The 12143-nt window shown below is 43.1% G+C and overlaps 1 protein-coding gene across 1 annotated transcript in view; it reads right to left on the minus strand.

The window, feature by feature from the left end:
- Positions 1-2669: 2669 nt before the first annotated feature.
- The window catches only part of LOC106577404 (serine/threonine-protein kinase 31), a 33901-nt gene continuing 24427 nt past the window's right edge, over positions 2670-12143 (minus strand). The window contains exons 17-25 of the mRNA XM_082974953.1: positions 11156-11257; positions 9377-9457; positions 8974-9099; positions 8470-8601; positions 7890-7976; positions 5868-6017; positions 3736-3867; positions 3342-3416; positions 2670-3163 (exon numbers count right to left, since the gene is read on the minus strand). Coding sequence (XP_082831079.1) covers positions 3062-3163; positions 3342-3416; positions 3736-3867; positions 5868-6017; positions 7890-7976; positions 8470-8601; positions 8974-9099; positions 9377-9457; positions 11156-11257 — 987 coding nt within the window. The 3' untranslated portion in view covers positions 2670-3061. The remainder of the gene's footprint in view (positions 3164-3341; positions 3417-3735; positions 3868-5867; positions 6018-7889; positions 7977-8469; positions 8602-8973; positions 9100-9376; positions 9458-11155; positions 11258-12143) is intronic.

The raw sequence follows: 12143 nt of genomic DNA on the forward strand, positions 1-12143 counted from the left end.
TAAGTAATAATCGTTGGCTCCAGTGAATCAATCCTTTAGAGACTTATTTTATGCTCATCAATATACTGCAAAAAAAATTAAGAAACCAATAATACATTTCCTGATCTAGAACATTCTCCCGTCTTTTCGCTCACGATTGACTTTCCTGCATCTAGTCAGACAGGAGACGAGTTTAGCTGCTTAGCCCTTGTGGCCTTCAGCAATTAAGAAGAGTTTAGCTGCTTTGCTCTTGTGGTCTTCAGTAATTATAATTGACCGTTAATATTGATGGACGTATCGGAGGGAGGATCAACAGCGTCCCAAATAGCACACTATTCCCATTGTAGTGCACTATGTAGGGAATAGGGTGCCATTGTAGTGCACTATGTAAGGAATAAGGTGCCATTTTGGATGCACCCCAAGCAGCTAGAGAAAGCAGCAAAGCAGGTTCATTACTTCCAGTGATCCCATCAGTTCATACCATAACATTATTTGGAGAATTTGCATAGTAAAAATCACATCAGTTTGTTTGATGAGGCAAGTCTGTCTACAGCCATACCCCATACTGTATGTTATTTTACTATCACTGACACCAATCTGGATAGCAGAGTATTACATTGGGATCACTATGAATCATATTCCCTAGTATGTAACCGGAGCTGTAACCTAATGCATCAGGAGTACATGTGTGAGTGAGGGCACAGCAGGTCACAGTGATCACAGATACGATCACAGCATGCTTTTCATCCAGTCCCTTGTTCACCTAAATGGATCTGTCCAGAAGAGAGATTGCTGTACAACTGCCAGAGTCCAGGCAGGGACAATGTCTTGAAGTGGATTTATAGTTTCAACGTTTCATTTAAAAAGAGTGCCCACTTTGAGATAACTGCTTGCCTGACAAGCTCTTCATGGTTTTCCACTAGAAAACCACTGATGCTTATCTTGAATCGACTGATGGTTCATTTGTTCATTTTGCATTAAAATGTGTTTATTAAAAATATGTCCCAGTGGTTCTGGTGAATGGAGAATTTAGTTATGTTAGTTTAAAACACTAAAAGGGACAAGAAGTGTATTTTAAAACAGGCTGACAAGTCCTAACAGTAAAAAGTAGTGTTTACATGAACTGTCTGCTCATCTTCCTCCATCAGCCCTTCCTATTACAAAGTGAAGTTTATCAGAATGATGCATCTTCCAGGGGGATAGTGCCTCTTCCAAACACTGAATCACAACAACGTCCTGAGACTCCTACATACACCAACAGGGCAGCAGATAGCCTAGGGGTTAAGAGCATTGGGCCAGTAACTGAAAGATCGCTGGATTTGGAATCTCTAAGCAGACTAGGTGAAATCTGTCGATGCACTCTTGAGCAAGGAACTTAACCCTGATTGCTCTGGATAAGAGCATCTGCTAAAATGTAACAGCGATTACTTGGGACATGTTCAAAGTTGACCATGTGTAAAATAGCAACTTCTACCACATAAGATGCAAGCAATTCAAACAGCCAACCATTAGGCAAAAGGGCATAAAATTATAGTTGGGTAAGGTTTTGTAAAGAACCGCTCCCGATAGACAGCCATTATTTCTCCTGAATAATTTACCTATCAATTTCAATGCAAGTCTACTCAAAGGATACACCACCAACAGTCCTGAAGGAAAAGAAGACCTCTGGGTAAATCTCTCACAAGCCCTAATGCAGACAGGTCATTGTCAAACCAGTGACACCACTCTTACAGATCCTCCCCAATTTGATGAGCCATTAACTGTCATGGAAAACCATCCCCAGACAGGCAGAAGATGGGCAGCAGTAGTCCTCTCTCATGGATGCCTGTTGTTCCACATCAGAACAACAAGGATTAAGGAAGTAACCATTCCCAGACAGGCAGAAGATGGGCAGCAGTAGTCCTCTCTCATGGATGCCTGTTGTTCCACATCAGAACAACAAGGATTAAGGAAGTAACCATTCCCAGACAGGCAGAAGATGGGCAACAGTAGTCCTCTCTCACGGATGCCTGTTGTTCCACATCAGAACAACAAGGATTAAGGAAGTAACCATTCCCAGACAGGCAGAAGATGGGCAGCAGTAGTCCTCTCTCATGGATGCCTGTTGTTCCACATCAGAACAACAAGGATTAAGGAAGTCATCACCACATAAGGACAAGCCCATATACACATCTGGCTCCATATGGAATGAGGCATTGAAGCAACTTTATTATTTTTACTCCAGCAGTTTGGATATGAAATTAAATGATGAGAATGAGGCAAAAATACAATATGAACATTGTGTTTTGACAGATGGAAATAGACAACAAAAAAAGCCCAACTTCTAATGAATACCTCTCCAAATCAAAGGACATTTGGAGAGTGCAAAACCATCAACCCGCAGTTCTGTAAAATAGGGGCACGTAGGGGGCACAAAAATCTGACCATAGTTTTCAACCATTGAAGGGTGAGAAACCATATAATGATAACAATTTTCTTTGGGGGAGCGTTTTCCAAGGGGTTTTCAAAGATTTTACAGTAGATTGATGCTGACAACATCCCGATCAGGCAAGACAGGAGACAGTCAGCAACAGAGCACAGAACAAGTGTTAAAGAGTACATAGCAGCAAAAACTCTAACTTCTTAGAACTGAAAGCATTGTGCTGGTGGTGGTTCCTTTTGAGTTGTAAATGAGATCAGGTCCATACAGATCAGGTCCATCTCAGAACACGTCTTTTATTTACTCTAGAAAGTGACAACTGCAAGACAGGATACCCCAACATAATCTAATTACTGAACAGAACATTTAAAAAGGAAAAGAATATACAGTTAAACAACATGATACTGTGCTTTTACATCAGCAGACTGACAAATATATTGTGCTTTTATATTGGCAGATCAACAAAACATTGTAGTATTGAAGTAGTCTGGGTACTGGTCTGTTTAGCCATTATTCCACTTCTTGACATACTAAACCATCTTTGGCATGTCACGGAGTGGAATGTTAGCTAAACAGACGTTACCCAGGCTAGTATTAAAGTAAAACTGTCAACCAAACTATCCCAGTATGTACTGGTTACTGTACTAGCTCCTTGTTGCCTGGTTACTGGTCAGACAGGAAGTAGTCATCAGCCAGGGTCTCAGCTGCAGTCAGTCTTCCAACACACACCAGCAGCTTAGACAGCAGGGCTTGGAGTCTGGCCTCCTGGCCAAGAGGATACACATCATCCTTTTAGCACTTTGTGATTGTCTTTCAATGGAAAGCATGTTAAAAATGACATGTATTATTCTCCTAATTAAAACACATGACCTGCAGTTTGGGAGCAAAAATAAAATGCATTCTAAATGAATTGAAGCATGAAAAGGCTATCAGGGTTACTGACCAGTTTCACTCCGCTGATATCCAGGGCCAGTCTTCTTCCACTATCCAGATCCCCGTTGAACCCTGGGGCATGCAGCTGCAAACAGAGTTGTTGATGACAAAAAATAAATGGTATGGACCCAACTGCTTACTGAGAGCTTATTTTCAACAAGTCTATTGTTCACATCTCCTAGAGTTTCTCCGGATGAATAATCAATGTTATCATTAACTTTTGCTAATGATTTCTCCTGTATGACATGTCAGAGATTCCCTGAAACCCCTTAAAATACATATCAATTCCTGCTGTATTCCACTCTGTCCCAAAGCTGCTTGACCATGGGCTATAGAGCCATCCATCTTGTGTTATACAGAAACCTGGGCTGATCTACAGAGAGGGCAACATGAAGGTATTTTACCCAGAACAGCAGGCAGCCGTAGGAGTACATGTCACAGGCTGGAGTAGGAGGTGTGCCTTGTGTCTGGCAGAGCTCTGGGGCCACCAGGCTGATAGAGCCGGCCACCATCCCACTGTCCATTGCCCTCTGTACCTGGAACCAACATGGTACGTACAACCATGAAACAACCATATATGGCGCTCATTCAGACGGGTGTAAAAGAAACCAAGGTACATGAGATAGTGTATTTAAAATGGAGGGGGAAAACAGTTGTTTTTGTTTGACGAGCGAGATGTTGTAAGTTAGGGTTATGCTGTCCATTCATGTTTTTTGCATGTTATTTTTATATCTGAGAATTAACCAATGATATCAGGCCACACCCGGCCATGATTACAGACACCAGTGTGTCCTTTGGCACTATATAAACTAGTCACCCGCAGTGTCTGTCATTATACCCTGATGAAGACAGCTTGTCTGTCAAAACGTTGGTTATTAGGTTATTCAATTATTACATCTGAGCTCCTAGAGTGTGCGGCTCCTTTCATTTAAGTGTTCTACTCCGCTAGCCAGCACCTCACCTAAACAGGTGTTCTACTCCGCTAGCCAGCACCTCACCTAAACAGGTGTTCTACTCCGCTAGCCAGCACCTCTCCTAAACAGGTGTTCTACTCCGCTAGCCAGCACCTCTCCTAAACAGGTGTTCTACTCCGCTAGCCAGCACCTCTCCTAAACAGGTGTTCTACTCCGCTAGCCAGCACCTCTCCTAAACAGGTGTTCTACTCCGCTAGCCAGCACCTCTCCTAAACAGGTGTTCTACTCCGCTAGCCAGCACCTCTCCTAAACAGGTGTTCTACTCCGCTAGCCAGCACCTCTCCTAAACAGGTGTTCTACTCCGCTAGCCAGCACCTCTCCTAAACAGGTGTTCTACTCCGCTAGCCAGCACCTCTCCTAAACAGGTGTTCTACTCCGCTAGCCAGCACCTCTCCTAAACAGGTGTTCTACTCCGCTAGCCAGCACCTCTCCTAAACAGGTGTTCTACTCCGCTAGCCAGCACCTCTCCTAAACAGGTGTTCTACTCCGCTAGCCAGCACCTCCCCTAAACAGGTGTTCTACTCCGCTAGCCAGCACCTCCCCTAAACAGGTGTTCTACTCCGCTAGCCAGCACCTCTCCTAAACAGGTGTTCTACTCCGCTAGCCAGCACCTCTCCTAAACAGGTGTTCTACTCCGCTAGCCAGCACCTCTCCTAAACAGGTGTTCTACTCCGCTAGCCAGCACCTCTCCTAAACAGGTGTTCTACTCCGCTAGCCAGCACCTCTCCTAAACAGGTGTTCTACTCCGCTAGCCAGCACCTCTCCTAAACAGGTGTTCTACTCCGCTAGCCAGCACCTCTCCTAAACAGGTGTTCTACTCCGCTAGCCAGCACCTCTCCTAAACAGGTGTTCTACTCCGCTAGCCAGCACCTCCCCTAAACAGGTGTTCTACTCCGCTAGCCAGCACCTCCCCTAAACAGGTGTTCTACTCCGCTAGCCAGCACCTCTCCTAAACAGGTGTTCTACTCCGCTAGCCAGCACCTCTCCTAAACAGGTGTTCTACTCCGCTAGCCAGCACCTCTCCTAAACAGGTGTTCTACTCCGCTAGCCAGCACCTCTACTAAACAGGTGTTCTACTCCGCTAGCCAGCACCTCTCCTAAACAGGTGTTCTACTCCGCTAGCCAGCACCTCTCCTAAACAGGTGTTCTACTCTGCTAACCAGCACCTCACCTAAACAGGTGTTCTACTCTGCTAACCAGCACCTCACCTAAACAGGTGTTCTACTCTGCTAACCAGCACCTCACCTAAACAGGTGTTCTACTCTGCTAACCAGCACCTCTACTAAACAGGTGTTCTACTCTGCTAACCAGCACCTCTCCTAAACAGGTGTTCTACTCTGCTAACCAGCACCTCTACTAAACAGGTGTTCTACTCTGCTAACCAGCACCTCACCTAAACAGGTGTTCTACTCCGCTAGCCAGCACCTCTCCTAAACAGGTGTTCTACTCTGCTAGCCAGCACCTCTCCTAAACAGGTGTTCTACTCCGCTAGCCAGCACCTCTACTAAAACAGGTGTGCGTTTCTTTCGCCTCCAAGTTAGGATTGAGGACAGGCTACTCACAGGAGTCTTTATGAAGTCGTAGTCTCCCACCATGCCTTGGTGTCGGTGGAGGACGAAGACGTTGTTGGGGTTGAGGGAGGCATGGGTGACGCCTGCAGCGTGGAGGGCCTGGAGGCCCCTGGCCACGCCTCTCATCACCTTCACAGTCTCCTGATGGGAGAGACAGGACAGTAGGTCAATGTGTTATACTACCAGTCTCCTGATGGGAGAGACAGGACAGTAGGTCAATGTGTTATACTACCAGTCTCCTGATGGGAGAGACAGGACAGTAGGTCAATGTGTTATACTACCAGTCTCCTGATGGGAGAGACAGGACAGTAGGTCAATGTGTTATACTACCAGTCTCCTGATGGGAGAGACAGGACAGTAGGTCAATGTGTTATACTACCAGTCTCCTGATGGGAGAGACAGGACAGTAGGTCAATGTGTTATACTACCAGTCTCCTGATGGGAGAGACAGGACAGTAGGTCAATGTGTTATACTACCAGTCTCCTGATGGGAGAGACAGGACAGTAGGTCAATGTGTTATACTACCAGTCTCCTGATGGGAGAGACAGGACAGTAGGTCAATGTGTTATACTACCAGTCTCCTGATGGGAGAGACAGGACAGTAGGTCAATGTGTTATACTACCAGTCTCCTGATGGGTGAGACAGGACAGTAGGTCAATGTGTTATACTACCAGTCTCCTGATGGGAGAGACAGGACAGTAGGTCAATGTGTTATACTACCAGTCTCCTGATGGGAGAGACAGGACAGTAGGTCAATGTGTTATACTACCAGTCTCCTGATGGGAGAGACAGGACAGTAGGTCAATGTGTTATACTACCAGTCTCCTGATGGGAGAGACAGGACAGTAGGTCAATGTGTTATACTACCAGTCTCCTGATGGGAGAGACAGGACAGTAGGTCAATGTGTTATACTACCAGTCTCCTGATGGGAGAGACAGGACAGTAGGTCAATGTGTTATACTACCAGTCTCCTGATGGGTGAGACAGGACAGTAGGTCAATGTGTTATACTACCAGTCTCCTGATGGGTGAGACAGGACAGTAGGTCAATGTGTTATACTACCAGTCTCCTGATGGGAGAGACAGGACAGTAGGTCAATGTGTTATACTACCAGTCTCCTGATGGGAGAGACAGGACAGTAGGTCAATGTGTTATACTACCAGTCTCCTGATGGGAGAGACAGGACAGTAGGTCAATGTGTTATACTACCAGTCTCCTGATGGGAGAGACAGGACAGTAGGTCAATGTGTTATACTACCAGTCTCCTGATGGGAGAGACAGGACAGTAGGTCAATGTGTTATACTACCAGTCTCCTGATGGGAGAGACAGGACAGTAGGTCAATGTGTTATACTACCAGTCTGCTGATGGGAGAGACAGGACAGTAGGTCAATGTGTTATACTACCAGTCTCCTGATGGGAGAGACAGGACAGTAGGTCAATGTGTTATACTACCAGTCTCCTGATGGGAGAGACAGGACAGTAGGTCAATGTGTTATACTACCAGTCTCCTGATGGGAGAGACAGGACAGTAGGTCAATGTGTTATACTACCAGTCTCCTGATGGGAGAGACAGGACAGTAGGTCAATGTGTTATACTACCAGTCTCCTGATGGGAGAGACAGGACAGTAGGTCAATGTGTTATACTACCAGTCTGCTGATGGGAGAGACAGGACAGTAGGTCAATGTGTTATACTACCAGTCTCCTGATGGGAGAGACAGGACAGTAGGTCAATGTGTTATACTACCAGTCTCCTGATGGGAGAGACAGGACAGTAGGTCAATGTGTTATACTACCAGTCTCCTGATGGGAGAGACAGGACAGTAGGTCAATGTGTTATACTACTACAAAACAAGGGCATGTGAATAAGGTTCCAAAATTGCACGATTTTCCAGAAAACTCTGTTGGAAGAAGGGAAATCCAGGAATCCTCCAACCAAGATTTCTGGAAACCTGGGAATTTTGTAACTCTAAACGTGAAATATGAGGAAGGTAGCCGAGAGAACTCACTGTGGCAGTTAGGGGTTTGGCAGCCTGAACAGCCCAGAGACTTCCATTGGGGAAGTATGGCACCATCACATAGGCAAGAGGGTCTGACTGAAAGAGAAGGGATCCTAGTAAAACATACATCATGACAAATGGAGAACACGACCTCTAAAAGGCTCTGCCTGGTCAATCAGGCATCTGAAGTGGCTGTACAACATTTACTACGATGTAGCCTCCATGGACTTCAGGGCTTTCATACTTCTCACGCTTAGGGAAGCAGAGCTGTTGGGAAGGAAGTTGTCAAGGAAGTGTGTGTGTTTATACAGGACGTAACGCCCCCACCTACTGTCAACGCAGAGCTAAACAGAGCCCTCTGCATTGTTACAACATTTGGGAGGCTCACGGCGATGCGGTACGGAGCTTGACTTGGCCTCTGCACGCCTCAGGAGGCTCCGCAATTACATCACACCCTCCATACGAAGCCTCCGACCGCATTTTCAGATCAAGTCAAGTTCCTCAGATCATGAAACATGTGGCTTGTAAGACAGGAAGACATTTGAAGCTTAGTGACTGGGTCGAGACAGGGAAGCTGAGTGAGCTGTACCTTGCCAAAGAACAGTGCCAGAAGAGGGAGTATTCCAGTGTCAGTCTGACTCTCCCGCTGCGTCCTGGTTCTGTGAAACTGGGTGGTTCTCTCCAACACTCTGGCCTCTGCCTCCTCATTCACAGTGTAACCCTGACAGGGAAACCAGACACAAACCACCAATAAGGATAACAGCTAAACCTCTGTCAAAAGACCAGGGTCTCTCAGTTGGCACTAAACGTGATCAAAACATCTTTAAAACAGCAGCAGTAATACCTGAACATGTTCAAAAAGAACAACCATTCTGTTTCAAAATGTTTGCTCACATTTAGGCCTGACAGAGTTTCACATTTACACAATGTTTTTAACCTGTAAGGTTAACTCCCGAATTGCACCCTATTCCCTATATAGTGCACAACTTTTAACCAGAGCTCTATGGGGACCTAGTCAAAAGTAGTGCACTATATAGAGAATAGGGTGCTATTTGGGACGTAGCCCTAAAAAGGTGTGTGAAAAAGGGGTTACCTTGAGTATGACCCTCTGTCCCTGGAACTCAGTACAGACCAGAGGCCTGCGTCCACTCAGCTCCTTCATGGGCTCAGCGTCAAACATGTCCCTGTCCAGACTCTTCACCACCAGACCTCCAGAGCTCTGCACACACACACCACACACACACACACACACACACACACACACACACACACGGTTGTGGTCATCATACTCACATCTGTGAAATACGTAGGTGCTGCTAATAATACATACATGATGAGAACATGGTAATTAGGAACACACACTGAAATAATACTGGACACATTGACAGATTTCCACTCGGGGATAGTACTGCAGCACAATGTGACCATGTCCTGTTTTCCATATGGTCTTGTACAGAGGTATAGTTGGATCAGTCAGGACTCCGGTTGTGTCTCACCATGTGGCTGTGGATGTCTGCCTCAGGGTAGAGCAGGGGGAGCTCAGGACAGCAGCCTTCAGCCAGAGCACTGAGCTTCATCTACAACTCAAACATGACACAGCTATTAGGGAGGGGTGTGATGAGTGGAACTGATTTGATGAGAAGTGTGGAAGTGTTCCCGGACTTAGTTGGAACACAGAATTAGAATGACAGAATTAGAATGACAGAGCATATAAATGACAGAATTAGGATGACAGAACATATAAATGACAGAATTAGGATGACAGAACATATAAATGACAGAATTACAATGACAGAACATATAAATGACAGAATTACAATGACAGAACATAAATGACAGAATTACAATGACAGAACATAAATGACAGAATTACAATGACAGAACATAAATGACAGAATTAGAATGACAGAACATATAAATGACAAATTACAATGACAGAACATATAAATGACAGAATTACAATGACAGAACATAAATGACAGAATTACAATGACAGAACATAAATGACAGAATTAGAATGACAGAACATAAATGACAGAATTAGAATGACAGAACATAAATGACAGAATTAGAATGACAGAACATAAATGACAGAATTAGAATGACAGAATTAGAATGACAGAATTAGAATGACAGAATTAGAATGACAGAATTAGAATGACAGAACATAAATGACAGAATTAGAATGACAGAACATATAAATGACAGAATTAGAATGACAGAACATATAAATGACAGAATTACAATGACAGAACATATAAATGACAGAATTACAATGACAGAACATATAAATGACAAATTACAATGACAGAACATATAAATGACAGAATTACAATGACAGAACATAAATGACAGAATTAGAATGACAGAACATAAATGACAGAATTACAATGACAGAATTAGAATGACAGAATTAGAATGACAGAACATAAATGACAGAATTAGAATGACAGAATTAGAATGACAGAACATAAATGACAGAATTAGAATGACAGAACATAAATGACAGAATTAGAATGACAGAACATAAATGACAGAACTAGAATGACAGAACTAGAATGACAGAACTAGAATGACAGAATTAGAATGACAGAACATAAATTACAGAATTAGAATGACAGAACATAAATGACAGAATTAAAATGCAGAACATAAATGACAGAACATAAATGACAGAATTAGAATGACAGAATTAGAATGACAGAATTAGAATGACAGAACATAAATGACAGAACATAAATGACAGAACATAAATGACAGAACATAAATGACAGAACATAAATGACAGAATTAGAATGACAGAACATAAATGACAGAACATAAATGACAGAACATAAATGACAGAACATAAATGACAGAATTAGAATGACAGAATTAGAATGACAGAACATAAATGACAGAACATAAATGACAGAATTAAAATGACAGAATTAGAATGACAGAATTAGAATGACAGAATTAGAATGACAGAATTAGAATGACAGAATTAGAATGACAGAACATAAATGACAGAATTAAAATGACAGAACATAAATGACAGAACATAAATGACAGAATTAGAATGACAGAATTAGAATGACAGAATTAGAATGACAGAATTAGAATGACAGAATCAGAATGACAGAATTAGAATGACAGAACATAAATGACAAAATTAGAATGACAGAACATAAATGACAGAATTAGAATGACAGAACATAAATGACAGAATTAGAATGACAGAACATAAATGACAGAATTAGAATGATGGAAAGATGTTGGAACATGTAACGTACATATTCTTTTCTTTCTTGACCGATTTCTTGGAAAAGAGTGTTTCTGATCTCAGCGATCTCTTCCTTCTTCTTCAGAATCTCTGTTAGGTCAAAATCTTCAGCCTGACAGGAGAAACCATTAATAACCCTCCCCTTCCTATATTACCACTCTCCTCACTACTGCATTGACAGGAAATCATTCAGCCATTATAACTATACAAACTGAGCACATGAGCTGGGTGTCCTCCGCAGACAAACCAGCTGTTCTGGGACTGTGTTCCAAGCGGCATCCTATAGGCTTGGCCGGTATACCGTATACCGGGGTATTTGGAAATGGCCACAGATTGGTTTTTCAATACCGTTGAAACTATTTGGGGGGGGGGGGGGTTTCAATACAGAACTATTCTCCATGTCTCCACTTACAGCATGTTTAGCCATAGTATTAGTCCAGAGCAGTGTGGTCAAAGTCTGTGCTTTTGTACATATTTTAGTGATAGGACGATGTTATTTACTGGAAGTTGAAGTGTTTCAATACATGTTTATATTTGTAGCTACTTAAGTAAATACCTGCAGTCAACTTGTGCAATACGTTAGGAGATAAAGCAGATCGCGGTGATCATTTCACCTGTCACATTATGAAGCTCAGCGTAGTTCCCCAGAACAGTTGAGACAGTCACGTGTTTGTTTGGAAATAGCACAACAGGAGAAAGTGGGAGTAGGTGAGTCCAGCTTTGTGTTCACAGGGGTCATTGTTTTATATTGAAAGTCATTTTTGTTTTCGCTTCAATAGTGATCAGGGACATGCAACTTTAGTTCTCCTTCACAGAAAATACATTAGTGCAACACATTCAGCAGAAAATACATTAATGCAACACATTCAGCAGAAAATACATGAATGCAACACATTCAGCAGAAAATACATTAATGCAACACATTCAGCAGAAAATACATTAATGCAACACATTCAGCAGAAAATACATGAATGCAACACATTCAGCAGAAAATAGCT

This window comes from Salmo salar, chromosome 05, assembly GCF_965601325.2.
Source record: "Salmo salar chromosome 05, fSalSal1, whole genome shotgun sequence".
Classification (NCBI taxonomy): domain Eukaryota; kingdom Metazoa; phylum Chordata; class Actinopteri; order Salmoniformes; family Salmonidae; genus Salmo; species Salmo salar.